General features: G+C 30.1%; 1 protein-coding gene across 1 annotated transcript; it reads right to left on the reverse strand.

Moving 5' to 3' along the window:
• Positions 1-255: 255 nt before the first annotated feature.
• MED10 (mediator complex subunit 10) lies at positions 256-13175 on the reverse strand. Its single transcript, XM_067277087.1, has 4 exons — positions 12953-13175; positions 3611-3694; positions 3391-3493; positions 256-469 (listed from the first exon to the last, which is right to left on the reverse strand). Exons 1-4 carry the CDS (start codon positions 13072-13074, stop codon positions 371-373), a joined length of 408 nt encoding a protein of 135 aa, XP_067133188.1. The 5' UTR covers positions 13075-13175; the 3' UTR covers positions 256-370.
• Positions 13176-15381: the final 2206 nt, after the last annotated feature.

Genomic DNA, 15381 nt, shown 5'->3' on the forward strand with positions numbered 1-15381 from the left:
TATAAAATTATCAACACATCTTGATCACTTTGTCCATACAAGATGTGAAAAATTAAAAAATAATTTGTTTTGTGATGATTTAAATGACTATAAAATTTATTTTAATAATCAGTCAAAGAATTCTCATTTCACTAACAATAGAATATTCTTTTCAAACTAAGAAGTTGATTATAACTAAATTATATGAGCATATTATACTTGTTGATTTTGATTTGATTAATTATTGGTTGTAAAAAAAATTTAGTTGACTACATATTTAAATTATAACGTTTTAATCAAAAGAAATATTTTACAAAAACATGGACAATTTACATAATAAAATATATTTGAAAACACACTGTGGTGCATTTTAAATATGTCGTAATAAAATTCACGATGTCGACCGATCGTCTCCTCGTATTTGTCTGTATTTGGCCATTTCGTTCGGAAAGACTTTACTAAGTTCAACCAAAAGAAGAGCCTTGAATCTCTGCAAAGGAAAATACAAAACAGTATTTAATCAGGCAAACAACAATTCTACTTTAACTAAAAGCCTCACAAAATTACTTGGCTGCTAGAATGCTATTTTATTATTTTGTAATAACCAATTATGTTTGATAGCAGCTGACAACTATTCACTTAGCTTCTTTTTAATACATGTTTATTTATTGTATGTTTTACAGAAATAAAGTTTTTTTGTTATTTGAATTTAGTATTTTAAAATTTGATCACATTGTATATACAGTAGAGAGTCATTTATCCGAATCAATTGGGGACTGGGGTTGTTCAGATTAGCAATTTGTTTGGATAACTGATTATGTACAAAAAAATATATTAACCTGTCCGATGTTCAAAATTTTCTCCGTTGTGTGTCGCTTAGTGTCGAATTTTCATCGATTTTAAGCCTCACGAAAATTTTTATAATAATAATTTTTAACAATACAATAGCCTCGATTATTTCTTTATTTTGTACAAACAAAATAAATATATTGAAAAATACAAAAACATGAAAATTATACTTTAGAAATAAATCTAGTATCAAAAAAGTTCGATTCAGCACGATACAGTCCGACTGAAAATCATTCGGATAACCGGCGATTTGGATTAACGACTCTCTACTGTACAGTCGATTCTGCTTAATTGGGACATGTTGGGACTAATTCATTTTGGTCCAATTAAGCAGGCTGCCCTAATTAAACAAACTAATAATAAATTCTAAAATAATTAGATACCTATGTATTACTATATTTTATTTTATACCTATTTTAATGCTTTATTAAACCAAAATACAGAAAATATTTGTACTATAAATTTGCCATACTCATCATGATTAGTGTGATGCAAATCAGTTATCTGTGTTGCCAAATACAGTATTAATAGTGATGTATATAAGGGTTGATCATTTGATTTGTTCCTGATCAAATGATTTTTCCTATCTTCCTTTTTGGTTAGAACATGTTCTAACTAAAAAGGGAGAAAAGGGTTTGTCTAAAAGTCACCTTATGGTCTTCCTTTAAGCACAGTTTCTTTTACTTGGAGATGGGCCACTTTGGCAGGAGCATCCATAGAATCTGCCAGCTTTGGATTTTGGTCTCAATGATCGGATGGCTGCTGTTCGAATCTAGATGTAATTATGCACACAATACCTTCCAAGGAAACTCTAGCTGTCTACTGATCCAGTTGAGAGACCTTGAAAAACTGTCTGGGGATCTTTGTCCCTTTGCTTTTAAAGAGATCGTCTAGTCCAATCCAAAGCAGGATCCCGGTGTGATATGTCCCGATATGGTGATCCTGAACTGCCTGAGCGAAAGACAAAATCACTTTGTCTCTGCCAATCGTTAGGCCTACATGACATTAGTGTAAGTAGTGTCTATATCAAAACTTGCTAAATTCCTTTTCTGCTACTGTCCCAATTAAGTGATTAAATTATATATTAATTTATTAGTTTGGTTTTTGTTCTTTGAGGTTTGGCCCAATAAAGCGGCTGCCCCAATTAACCGGTATCCCAATTAAACAGAATCGACTAATTTGAAAAGTTTTCAAAATAATAATAAACAAAGTTAGTTCTAAAGTGAAATTTTTGTTTTTACAGTTTAAAATCTGAGATAATATGTAGAATAATGAATATTTTAGAATATTCAATTAGTTTTTACTGATGACTGAAAAAAGTCTGTGATCATATTGACACAGTGAAATATGAATGGTGCTTTTCAGAATATTCAGTAACTCATGGTGGGCATTCAAACATTAAAAATCACTTGAAATGTGTGAAACATAAGGCAAGCAATAGGAACTTTTAAAGAGCTTAGACAAAATAACCTTTTTGACAATAAATTCATTTACAAAGGTAATTTTTATATCTAAATGTATAAAATTACTTGTCCTGACTGTCTGATTGATTCATCATTGCCCAGAGCAAACCGCCGAACCTGAGGAGGTGAAATTTGGTACACAGGGATCATGAAAATGCACACTAAGAAGGGATTTTTCGAAATTCTCCCACGGGGGGAGAGCATTAAGGCTTAACCTGAAGAACAGCTTCTACTGTACTATTTTAGATGTGAATTTTTTGTTTTCAACTATTTTTAGTCTTCATTGAGTATTTAGGTGTATTAAATTGATAACATTTCAGATGTTGTTATAAATATTTTTATATATTTTGAATTTTTTATTGCATATTGATTTGATTATAGAACGATTGTAAACGTTCCAGAAAATTGATCAAATTGAAAACAGTTTGTTTGATTCTCAGCCATTCTCATCATTCTCAGCAATAGGTGTTATATAACATTTACTATGGTTATTACCCAAAAATATTAAAACTGCTACTCAATATAAGAAAGCTCCAATAAAGTAGATTTTTGTAATTGTCATTTAGTAAAATTGGTTATAAATTTTGTAGTTCAATAAACATCTTACAGTTAAGTGAAAGTTAATTTTTTCATTTCTTCTCCACCATTATATCAGCTGTAACCCATCAAAAAGAGTAAATTACTAGAAAAACAGCATATAATTTTGATAATGCTAGTGAAAGATTAAAATTATTATTATTATTTAGTTATGCAAAATTTTAACCTCAAAGATATAAGAAGTTCCCGAGTATTTGAAAGTGACTATTACAGTTTTTAAGAAAATGATAATATGAAAGATTATTAATCTATATCATGAATATGCTATTCTATCTACACTTCAGAATATTTTAAAATCAGCACTTTTTCAAATCTATACATTACTTCTTTTGAAGTACAGTGGGACTTGCCTATACTATTGATTACCAACTGATAACATTAAGCAACTAAATTAAATAAGACTACAACTAATTTCTCATATTAATTCAAAACAATTTTATTCTATTTTATTATTATTGTTCCAAATATTGTATATTAAACTGAAAATCAATGAAATATTTACCCTATAAGAATCAATTTTCCCTTTTACTTGTTCGTTTTTTGCTAGTGCCTTTTCCATGCAATCTTTTGTATAAAGCTGTGGATTTCTTCCTTGATCAATGTAACTAAAATATTAATAAATCATTTCAAAATTAACTTAAAATTACAAAAATTTTACATCACAAAATAAATAAAACTTTTAGCAAAAACATGAATGTAAAAATACATATTGCATTACTTACTCAAATACTTCTAATGGTACTTGTATATCTTGTACTTGTGATTTGCATTTATCTATTTCTTGCATAATATTAACTATTTCATTTCTAGCAAAATAATAATTTTATTTCAAAAAATATTTAATACCACGTTTTAAAATATATTACATAACTTATATAGTATATCAAATTTCAGAAAATTAACTGTTTAAAATTATCTATTGTTGAATAATCTATGAAAAAAAAAATTATTTGATGAATTTATACAAATATCAATACTTTTTCACTTTTGTCAATGCATTCTTATGTATACAGTGGAACCCTGTTATCTGGCTCGAACAGGATCCGGATGACTGAAAATCCAGAAAATTCATTAATGACACATAACACAGCTTTATATACATTTTATTTCATATTCAAATTTCTTCTCCATCATAAGTTATTTTCACACTGTTTACTTTACTTCGCAAGATTGGAGTGACTGTAACTCAGCAAAAAAAAAAAAAAAAAAAAAAAAAAATAGTTGCTGTGGGTGCTGAGTGAATAACAACTTGCAAGATTACAAACAATAAGTTTATTAACACATTGACTGCAGCGAGAAGCACATTTTTTTTTTTTTCAACAGGAAAGTAGCAATTTTTAAGAGATTAGAAGATTAGAAAAGATTCAACAAGATATTAAATAAACTCAAAGAACATTCATTCCCATGAATTGTTTTCAATGAATCAGCATATGATGTTCTTTGTTATGCAGTCTGTTCTTGCAAGCTGCAATGTTACATTCAGGCAAGAGTGTACTTAGTTCTTTGATTTTTTCACATTTTTAAGCTTTCCTTATGTTGATCTTTTATACTTCTGAGTTAGAGATTATGTTTATAATCTGGATAAAGCAGAAATCTGAATAAATGGGATTCCACTATAGTATAAAAATTGAAATAGTATTTTTGCTAAAAATTTTTTATAATTTACTTAAATGTAATTATACCAAACAATTTTTCGTATTCTTGTGTTTTATTGATTAGATATGCAGTCTTTGATGTGTTCTTCTGTTTTGTTATCCATGTGCAATGTGACACTGCATGCATTGTGAGGGCTAATGGCATTTTCAATAATTATGAGATGGAAGGAAAGATTTTTAAAGGAGAAAGCCTTCTCTCTTCGAAAAAGTATTTTGTTTTTGAGATTTAATGAAAAAAGGCTTGGAACTTTTGGGAACATATGTTGAATAAATAACCAGAAATAGATAACAAAACAGACATTAATATGTCTGTTTTATTATACCATCTGTTTATGTGCTACATGGTAAAATACCTGAGAACAATTGCACATAGTACCCTTACAAACCAAATTTTGTGAAAAACAAAGTTGACCTTATGGTCTGCTTTGTTAGTCTATATTCTCATGCACTCTGACGAAACCATAAAAAAGCCTCTGTGCGGTTACCTAAAAATAATCCTCTTTTTGGGTAAATACGTTAACTTAACAACTAGCATGTTAATGCAGTGATTTTCAACTGGGGAACAACAATGATATTTCAGGTGTACTATGAAACAACACTGAACAGAACTGTAACACTTCTTACATGTATTACTAAGTTGCAAAAAGTATAATAAAGTTGATAAAGAAGTAGAGGTGTTGCAAGGAAAATTACTAAGTTGGAGCTACCACTATTAGAAAAAGATTGAAAAACACTATATTAATGACTTGCAGATCAGCAAAACAATAACAATATTCATTTTTACATAAACAAAACAGTTGTAAACCATAAATTAGGGCTTATCATACACCAGCAATCAAATATTTAACACATTTCTTGAACTTTAGTTATCATAAAAACTCTAATTTAAAAACTATTATTATTACACAAATTAATTGAAATGCATTTTGGAACCAGGGTTCTCTCTTCACTTAGAATATTGTTACCTTTAAAACCAATTAATTTTCAAAAAATTTAGCAACACATTGCATAAATTTCCCAGTTTTTATGAAATTTTATTTAAAAATAACTTTTAGTCAAAATAAATAAATAAAACTGTATGTGGCACTGTCTTGTTATGAGATTTTGTTATAAAAACTTTGTATACTTTTAATTATTATAAAATAGCAAAAGACTTAATTTTGAAGGTAGAGATAAGTTTTATAAAACACTGTAAATGCTAACAAGTAAAATCTTCATTAAGTCTGACCCACACAAGGTATGACACATTATCTCATCTTCCCTTGACCTTTCATAACAAAAATTTAATAGCATCAATGCCCCTTATATACAACCTACCATGCTATATTTTGTTTCTTAACCTTTACCCCATCCTGAGATATTAAATGAAATAGATGCCAACACACATTTCCACCAATTTTTTTTGCTTTTTTGGGTTCAGGGGTCTCATGGAGATTTTCAAAAAAACTTGGAGGGTCAAATTTGACACAATTCCAATACTTTCCCTTGTTATGTTTACATAACAGCCAGGAAAGTAAAAACTACAGCTATACATTGATGAAATAAGCTTAATCAGTTTTAGATTACATTTGCTACATTTTAATTTCTTTTCATTATTTTCCTGAGTCATACAATTAAATCTTGGTTTGAAAATTTAGTTCCTATAATCCAACAATTTATTTAAACCAGGGATGAGCAACACGCAGCCCGTTAAACATGTTTATGCGGCCCGCCAAGCATTTCTAAAATTGAATTTATTTTATCGACTTTCTCCCATCAATATATTGTTATAAAATTAATTATAATAAAATGGTAGTACATACTAAACCGAAACAATTTTTTGTGACGAGTTACTCACTTGTCGGCGACTTGTTCAAACATGCAATACGAACACGCCGCGTCTGTGCTTGTTTGTGTTTGCTTCTGTCACACAATCAGTCAGACTGGTAAGCTGTTAACTAGCTAGCAATTCTTGTGTTTCTTGAAAGGCGTGAGTACAATATTATTGTCAAAAAGCTAATATTAGAGTTTTTTTTTATTCAAAATTAAGTTTTCCTACAAATTTTTTTAACTTTCAAATTTTTAATCCATAATAGCATGTCGGAAAAGCAAACAAAAAAAACGGAAGGTTGCGGATGAGCACAGGCATTTCCAAGAAAAGTGGAAATTTGATTATTTTTTCACTTTCGTCAAAGATAAAGCTGTATGCTTAATATGCTCAGAGACTGTGTCGACATTAAAAGAATATAACATAAAAAGGCATTACGATACAAAACATGAACAACAATATAAAAACTTAACAGGACAACTCTGGATAGATAAGTTTAATCAAATGGAGAAAAACTTGGAAACCAACAGGCTATTTTTAAAAATCAAGCTATTTTATCAAATACGGCAGTAAAGGCTAGTTTTGTTGTCAGTCAAATACTGGCAAAAAAAAATGAAACCCTTTGCGGATGGAGAGATGATAAAAGAATGTCTGACTGCTGTTGCAGAAATAGCATTTCCTGGTAAAATAAATATTATTTCAAACATTAGTTTATCAAGATTCACCATTGCAAGGAGAATTGAAGACTTGTCCGAGAACATAGCAACAACGCTTCGTGAACGCATTGCAAAATTCGAATACTGTTCTTTGGCACTTGATGAGAGTTGCGATATTAGCGATACAGCACAACTGGCTATATTTTTACGTGGTATTGACACCAAATTTAATATTACCGAAGAATTGTGTTCACTGATTCCAATGCAAGGGACTACAACCGGCAAAAACCTGTACGATGAACTAAATTCTGTGTTGGAAAATTTTTCAATTTCATTAGAAAAGATTATTGGTATATCGACAGATGGAGCACGAGCAATGTCAAGCATGGAGGTAGGAGTATCGGGAAGGCTATTTCAAGACATTAAGAAGGTCGCAGGAAGGGAAATATTCGTTAACCACTGCATAATTCACCAGGAAAATTTGTGTGCGAAAAGATTGAGTTTGCCAAATGTCACAGTACCAATAATTAAACTAATCAATTTTATAAAGTCGCGCGCGTTAAATCACCGTGAATTTAAAGAATTCCTGAAAGATTTAGAAACTGAATATGGCGACGTGGTTTTTAATACCGAAGTACGTTGGCTTAGTAGAGGTGCAATGCTAAAAAGAGTATACAACTTAAAAAGCGAAATACAATTGTTCTTGGATATGAAGGGATATGCCTTTCCTCATTTTGGTAATAAAGAATGGATGTGCGATTTTGGGTTTCTTATCGACATGACTCAGCATCTCAATGATCTTAATGTGGAACTTCAAGGCAAAGGACAGTTTATTCACAATTTGTATGATAAAATTCAGGGCTTTGAGCGCAAATTAAAATTGTGGAAACAGCATCTTTTGCAGAATAATGTGTCTCACTTTCCACATTTAGAAAAAAAAAACGTTACTACTTCTCAAAAATACGCACAATATATAGACATTTTAATCAACGAATTTCAATTACGATTCCAAATGTTCAAAGCTGAGAAGACAGCGGTTTCCATGAAAATGTTTTCCTCGCCATTTAATATCGATGTGGATACAGTTCCCGAAGACTTTCAAATGGAAGTGATTGACATGCAGAATAATACCGATTTAAAAAATGTATTTTTCTCAGTAAACATCGAAAATTTTTATAAATCTTATGTGAGCCCTGAGAAATTTCCGCTTTTGACGAAAAATGCAAAGCAAATGATGTCTCTGTTCGGAAGTACGTATGTTTGCGAACAATTATTTTCAACCATGAAATTAATCAAAAATGACCACCGATCAAGACTGAGTGATGCACGATTAGAAAGCTGCGTACGTGTAGCTACCTCATCAATTCCGGCTGATATTGATCAGCTTGTATCGAAAAAACAGTGCCAAATTTCTCATTAAAAATTTCAAGTAAATTCGTTTTTCTGTTCTTTTCTTGTTTGTTTTTATTTTGCATTAAAATTTGTATATGAAATCTTTACTTTTTTTAAATTTTATGTTTTTTTATTCTAATGTTTATTATAAATAAAGTTTTGTAAATTATTAATAAGTGTTACTTTATGTGCGGCCCGCCAAAAATTTTTAGAATTTAAATTGGCCCGTTGATTAAAAAGGTTGCTCACCCCTGATTTAAACTATAAATTCTTATAATTTACAGCATTACTTGATTAATCATAAAAATATTAATTAAATTTGTACACTTCTCAGTTATGATTTTAACAGATGTGTTTAAAACAAAAGTATATCTTTGGACACTTTTCTAAAATCATCTGTAGTTGTTTTTATTTTTTGAAATTTAAGTATTAATTACAGTTTCTCATTTCCCAGTCTTTTGCTTGTCCTGGGATTCCAGGAAAAAAGTGAACTGTTTCCCAGGATCCCGGGACATATTTAATTATTTTTAAGATATAATTATTTCTATTTTTAAGTAACTTAATACAGCGTTTCTCAACTGCTGGACTGGCACCGGTCCACAGAGAATTTTTACCATTCTGTGTTAAAAAATTTTCTTATTCAAAAAAATAATGATGATAAAATTTTGTAGTGAATATTATTTGTAGCAAGTTTTGTGGAATTCTTGTCACCCTACACTTACTAAAAGTATGTGTACCTTAGTCGGTGTCCAAAGTGTAGCATAACTCACAACTATTGTAAAAGCTTTTACACTTATTCTACTGCTCTTGGATGGCTAATATGTAAAATAAACTTTTCTTTGTTAATGTTAACATTGGGTTGACTAAAATCATATTCATAGTCTTGTCTCTATGCCATCTCTCTCATCCAACAAATTTTCATTTATTAAATTATAAAAAAGATATTTTATACAAATTTGAAATCTATGTAATTTATATTTAACACGGCACTGAAGACAAATTTTTGTGATGCATAATATTCGGAAATGTTCAAGAAAGTACATATGTCACTTGTTTATATCTTGCAATGGTGTGATGTCATTTATTACTAGACATTCGTTGTAATATGTTTAACTGGATTTGGCAAATATAAAAGTAAGTTTATTCATAAATTTTAATACTTTTATAGGTACTATGATAGAATTTTTTTAGTCCTTAATAACATGAACTGTAAACAAGGCATGCCGTCTAATTTTTTGAATAACAATTCAAAGTCTCAGAAAAATGACAGTGAAACAGAACTTGGGGGGTCCCCCAGAAAAAAGAAAAAACATTTTATCAGGCACTACAACAATGAATATTTAAAATATGGTTTTATTCTTTGGCCCAAATCTATGAAAGAAGATATATGTCTGATATGTATCATTTGCCATGAAGTTTTAGTAAATGATGCTATGAAACCAGCCAAAATTTCACATTTGAAGTCTCAACATTCCGAGCTAGAAAATAAACCATATGAATATTTTGAGTGTAAAAAACAAGAATTAGTATTACAGACAAAAACGTTTAAACAAAACTTTGTTCAGAATAAATCATTAATAAAATGCTCATATCTAGTTGCACTTTGAATTGCTAAAGCCAAAAAAATCATTTACCACTGGGGAAAATTTGATAAAACCAGTTTTAATAGATGTTTGTTCGACATGTTTGGATCCTTGGCTGCTGATAAAATTAAATCTATTTCCTTGTCTAATGATAGTATAAGAAGAAAAATTGAAAAAATATCAGAGAATGTAGAATGTCAGTTATTACACAAGGTAAAGGAATCAAATTTTTTTGCGATACAAATTGATGAATCATGCAATATTTCTCAAAAGGTCATATTAATTTGCTACATCAGATATATTGATTTAATTTTGGAAGAAATAAAAGAATTCTTGTGTTGTGTAGAATTGAATTCATACACAAGTGATAAGATTTTTAACACACTTAATTCTTATTTTATTAAACACTCTTTAGAATGGAAAAACTGCATAGGTATATGTACTGATGGAACAGTTACTATGGTTGGCAGACATTGTGATGTTACTAAAAGAATTCAGCAAGTAGCTAATTCTGATTAAAGAATTACTACAAAAGTAATCAGTAAATATCTAGTAAAAGTTTTTTGTCAAAACACTACCAGTCCATGAAATTTTTTCACAAATTTTACTGGTCTGCAGGCCAAAAAAGGTTGAGAAACGCTGACTTAATATGTCCTACAACCTCCAAAATAATAATGTTAATAATGCTGTGTAAAATATGTATAAAAAATTACTTTTGAGTTACGTAGAAATTTTCACAAATAGAAAAAGTTTATTAGTCTGTTGGAAACTGCCTTCGAATTGAGTTGAAAATTTAAAGAAAAAAATGAACTTAGATCAAACTTCTAAGTTAGACAATAATTTTTGTTATTTAATAAAAATATAAAAATTTACAATAATATTTTGTATTATAAGATTTTAAAAAGCAAAGATGGTCAATACTCCCATCACTCAATTTGATTCTTATTTTACTAAAGAAAAGTCCTGCTACTGAGAATGCCCTTTGCCATTCAATTGATATGGGGTGGAATCGTCTCTAATGCATTTAAGAGAAGATGGATGTTATGTGTTTTTTCACCTGTAGCCTGGAAGATTTCTAGTTCGTTTTCAAGACGCATTACAGTATTTCTTTTGCCATCTAGTATTCTTGATTTGTCTACCTCGGCTGCTTTAATAGCGGCATCACGCTTATAGCCCGATAACTTGGCAGTTTATTTGGCTTTAATAATCAGGTTTATGAAGAAAAACTTCATACTTGCATACTTCGTACTCGTTTGTATCCTTGCCCAATTTTCACAGCCTGGCATAATGCAGTAATTGAAGCTACTGGGCACAGTTAAAAATTAAGACAGCATAAGACAATTATTCCAGATATTACAGGTTCTGACAAGTAAAGAATTTTCAGAGTCCTGCCACAAACAGGCTACATATTGATTATTGACAATCTGTGACATGCCATAATAAGCAAAAATTTAAAAAACTAATAAATACAAATGTATTCTGACAGTTTATGGGTTTGCAAAATTTCTTCAATCTTATAACACAAAATATGAAAAAAGTGAATTTTTAAGAAATTTGCAGGATTTTCCAGGATGAGAATTTCCTAGGTTAAAAAACAGCCGGGATCCCATTGGAGAAACCCTAGTATTAATGGAATTTGAAATAGTAATTTTCCAATGCTTTATCCATACCATCATTCTCAATAACTTATACTTAGTAATCACCATTTATATTCCTAGCATTTCTTACATTTGTACTTACACATCTATGGCACTTATTATCGATTTTCAATCTATATATCAATCCATCATCAATGTTAACAGATTTTTCCCATTTTGGTTACTTTCCTCCTTTAACATTGAATTAATTGTCAAAGGAGAAAGGAATAATTTCAGTAATATTCTGAATGAATGTAATGTAACATGTAACATGGTGTTTATTAGCCAAACTACTTGGACTTTTGAAAAATCTCAAACTTAAAAAAATACTAAAATGTTAAATAAAAAGTCAAAAATAAAATAAAAACAAAACAAATTATTTATTAAATTTCAGTTATAGGAAAATATGAAAGAATTTAAAGAAACAAGTTTATAAACAAAAAGACATTCCCTCTGTGATGATAATGGAAATGTAATTCTTTTTAAAATGATGAAAAGTTAAGGTTGAAGATGAATATCAAATGGTTTATTAGCCATAAGGTAAATTATACCAAGTGAGAATCAAATGCTTCACGTTGGACCATTTGTTCTCCATTGCATCACTTAATGCACACAACAGTCACAAAGTCAATCAATCACGGATAACACAGTAGAAGAGCACCCAAGTTTGTTGCATTCTTAGAGGATTTTGTATAAAAGTCTTTGTATATTAAAGCGTATAGAGATGGATACAATTCCACCCATAGGAACAAAAAAGTCAAAGAAACCGTAACTGTACACGTGACCTTTTGTGAGAATCAGCCCCTCAAAATCAGGTTGTGCGTGATTGCGAGCGGTTTTGTTCCCCCAAGACTATTTCATTTAACTATTTAGCCCAAATGACTATGCCAGCTTTGAGTAGCCCACTTGACTTTTTGTGGAGTACTTGATGTTATATAGTTTTAGGGGATGTGGGGGCTTGCACCTCAGAGCACGAGGAGCACGTTGATCAAATCGCTCGCCTTGACCAGCACAAGGCATGGAGAATAAACAGTATACTGATACATGGTAAAAACTGATCTTTGGAGGCGAATATCTAACGAAGGGTCGCATATACAGGTATGGTTCCTTTCTTCTATTTGCTGGAATCAGAGACGAGCCGCCATTTTGGAACCATAGGTAACATTAACCGGCTTTTGTTCGTTCAGAGATGAGTTGATTATGTGTAAAATAAGTTGTAATAATGGATAGAATTCTAATTTAAAGACTATGTTTATAGGATATAATTACAGCATAAATTAACTATAATTTCAATTGATGTAAACAATTCAGCAAACTTCATATGATTTACTCACATTTTCTGATTCAAGAGAGTCTGTCCTTGAGGTTGAAAATCACTAACCGTAATTCCTAAACGTCTGACAGTCTCGATAAAAGTTTCTAAATTCTCTTCTAATGTTTGCAGAGGAGAAGACATTTCGAAAGACGAACAGAAAACAGCAAAAACAATCAAACAATTATTAAAGCTGCGGCCATTCAACTAGAACAACACGCTGCCAAATTCGTCAGAGCCAATCTCTTTTTTATAGCCAAAATTATGTATTTTTAAAAATATTATAAGCATATACTTTTCAATATATAATACTTATAATACCTTTTCTTATAAATTATTAGATAATATAATGAGAATAAAAATATGTAAATATTCATTAAAAAAAAAAAACAAAGACAAAAATGTACGGCATCTTCCGGCCGTCCCCATTGCGGGTCTGACCGAACTCTGATACGATATAAAAATGATTAACAGGCCTTCTTAGATTATAAATTATAACAGAAATTCATCTAGATTTCAGTCATCTCAATAATTTACACCTGTAAATTAATAATCAGAAAAGTATTTTAATAATGGAAATTAAACAATTTCCGGTTTTTCTTTTTCCACCCACTTCTTTTTACTTGTATTATTCAATGAAACTTATAGTTTTAAAAAAGACAAGAATAATAATACTGCAAACACAATGTTCGAAAAGAATTTGAATGTTTATGTATTGAATGTGATGTTAAATATAAAGTTTCTATGAAAAAAAACTGAAATGAAAAATGCTGTAAATGCGTACATCTGTATAAAAGAGTACGTTTTGTTGAGTGCGGATTCCGAAAAAACTACTACTTAGGTTTCAGCAGAGTCAGTAGATTAACTGGTCTTTCGACTACCTATCTTCGCTAGTAGCTAAAATCAACTAGAGACAAATGTTACCACCAGGGGCATTGCAATCACTACAAGAGCGCTAGATCGATTCGCAGTGAGGTCGAATATTTTTTTTTAATTGAAAGTTATATAACCTTCGAGTTCGATTTCATAATTTTCTATGAATTTTATTATAAGAATGAAAAGGCTTTTATTTAAACCCAAAACCAGGTTTATGGATAAATAAATGACACTTAATAAAACATTAAACACCTTCCATCGCTGAGAAATGTTTATTTAATAAAGATTGATATTCAGTTAAATAAATGACAAGGAACAAAACTGAAATAATAGTACAATTATTAAATTGTGCTATTATGCCAATTTATTATACGTTAAAAATTTATTATACATACAAACAAATTATATTACACATAATTATAATTATAATAATAATTATTATTATTTGCGCTATTAAAATTTACTTTAAGTGAGAAATTTTTCTATGTTTTTTACTTTCAATTGATGAAATAAATGATTGATTAATCGTTCGCGTGAAAAAATGCAATCGACAGGTAACAAAAAAGTGCAAAAATCTGGAGGTCAAGTAGGACTTGTGACCAGCATTGTGGCATCCTATCATCAATGTAACAGAACACTGATTTAATATAATATCCATTATTGAAAAATAAACATTCATGTTTGGGTTTGTTAATTGTTCACATACTTTGCTTTCTGCCCAGTACATCAATTGGCAAAGCTTATAGCTTGGATATAACAAACCTCCTCGAGATTTGATGAATGTAAATGTCTTCTCTGGTGCAGCATCTTCAGGTTTTGCTGTTAATATATTTTTGCATTCATCACAACCAAGTGATGGCAGCAGATGACGAACAATGTAACCTCCTAAATAATGTAAAATAAACTTAAATGTTTCTGGTGCACAATAATCGTGATCTAATAATTCATTATCAGTAGGATCTCCACAGGGCAGGCTTGGATTACAAAGCAAATTTTGTAAATGTTCTTCCAATTGTTCTTGAACTTCCTTAAATGGTTTTTTATGACTCTGAAGAAGATTTTTTAAAGTAACAAGGGAAGATCCAGGATCAGTTTGAACTGATGCTCGTTTGGGAGGACGAACCAAACTGTACACAGTCATCAGTCTATACAGGTATAAGAACTGTACTGTTGTGGGATGAGAATTGCTTCCACTTCCTTGTCTTATCATTCCAAAGAAACGCTAATTGAAAAGAAAACATAAGTTAAGAGTTTAATACAAGATTATATAATCATTACACTAAATCAGTTTTACCTCTAATGGGTCCTGATTAAAGTGAGCTGTCAAGATATAATATGAGTTTGGAAGCAATTGTTTAATGAGTGCTGAGATACTAGTTAGCGTCAAGCGTAGATTTTCTGCTGTCTGGTGGCTCAAAAATCCCTTTTGATCACTGCTTTCAATCTATAATCTGAATGTTTCCCATCTATTTAACCATTCTAGAGATTCTTCAATAACCTATTTTAAAAAAGTTGTTTATTAAAACATTTATAGTTTTTCCTAGTGAATCATTACTATTACCTTGAGATCATTTG

The sequence above is a fragment of the Centruroides vittatus genome, unplaced genomic scaffold (assembly GCF_030686945.1).
Source record: "Centruroides vittatus isolate TY-2023 unplaced genomic scaffold, ASM3068694v2 contig_1162, whole genome shotgun sequence".
NCBI classification, from domain to species: Eukaryota; Metazoa; Arthropoda; class Arachnida; order Scorpiones; family Buthidae; genus Centruroides; species Centruroides vittatus.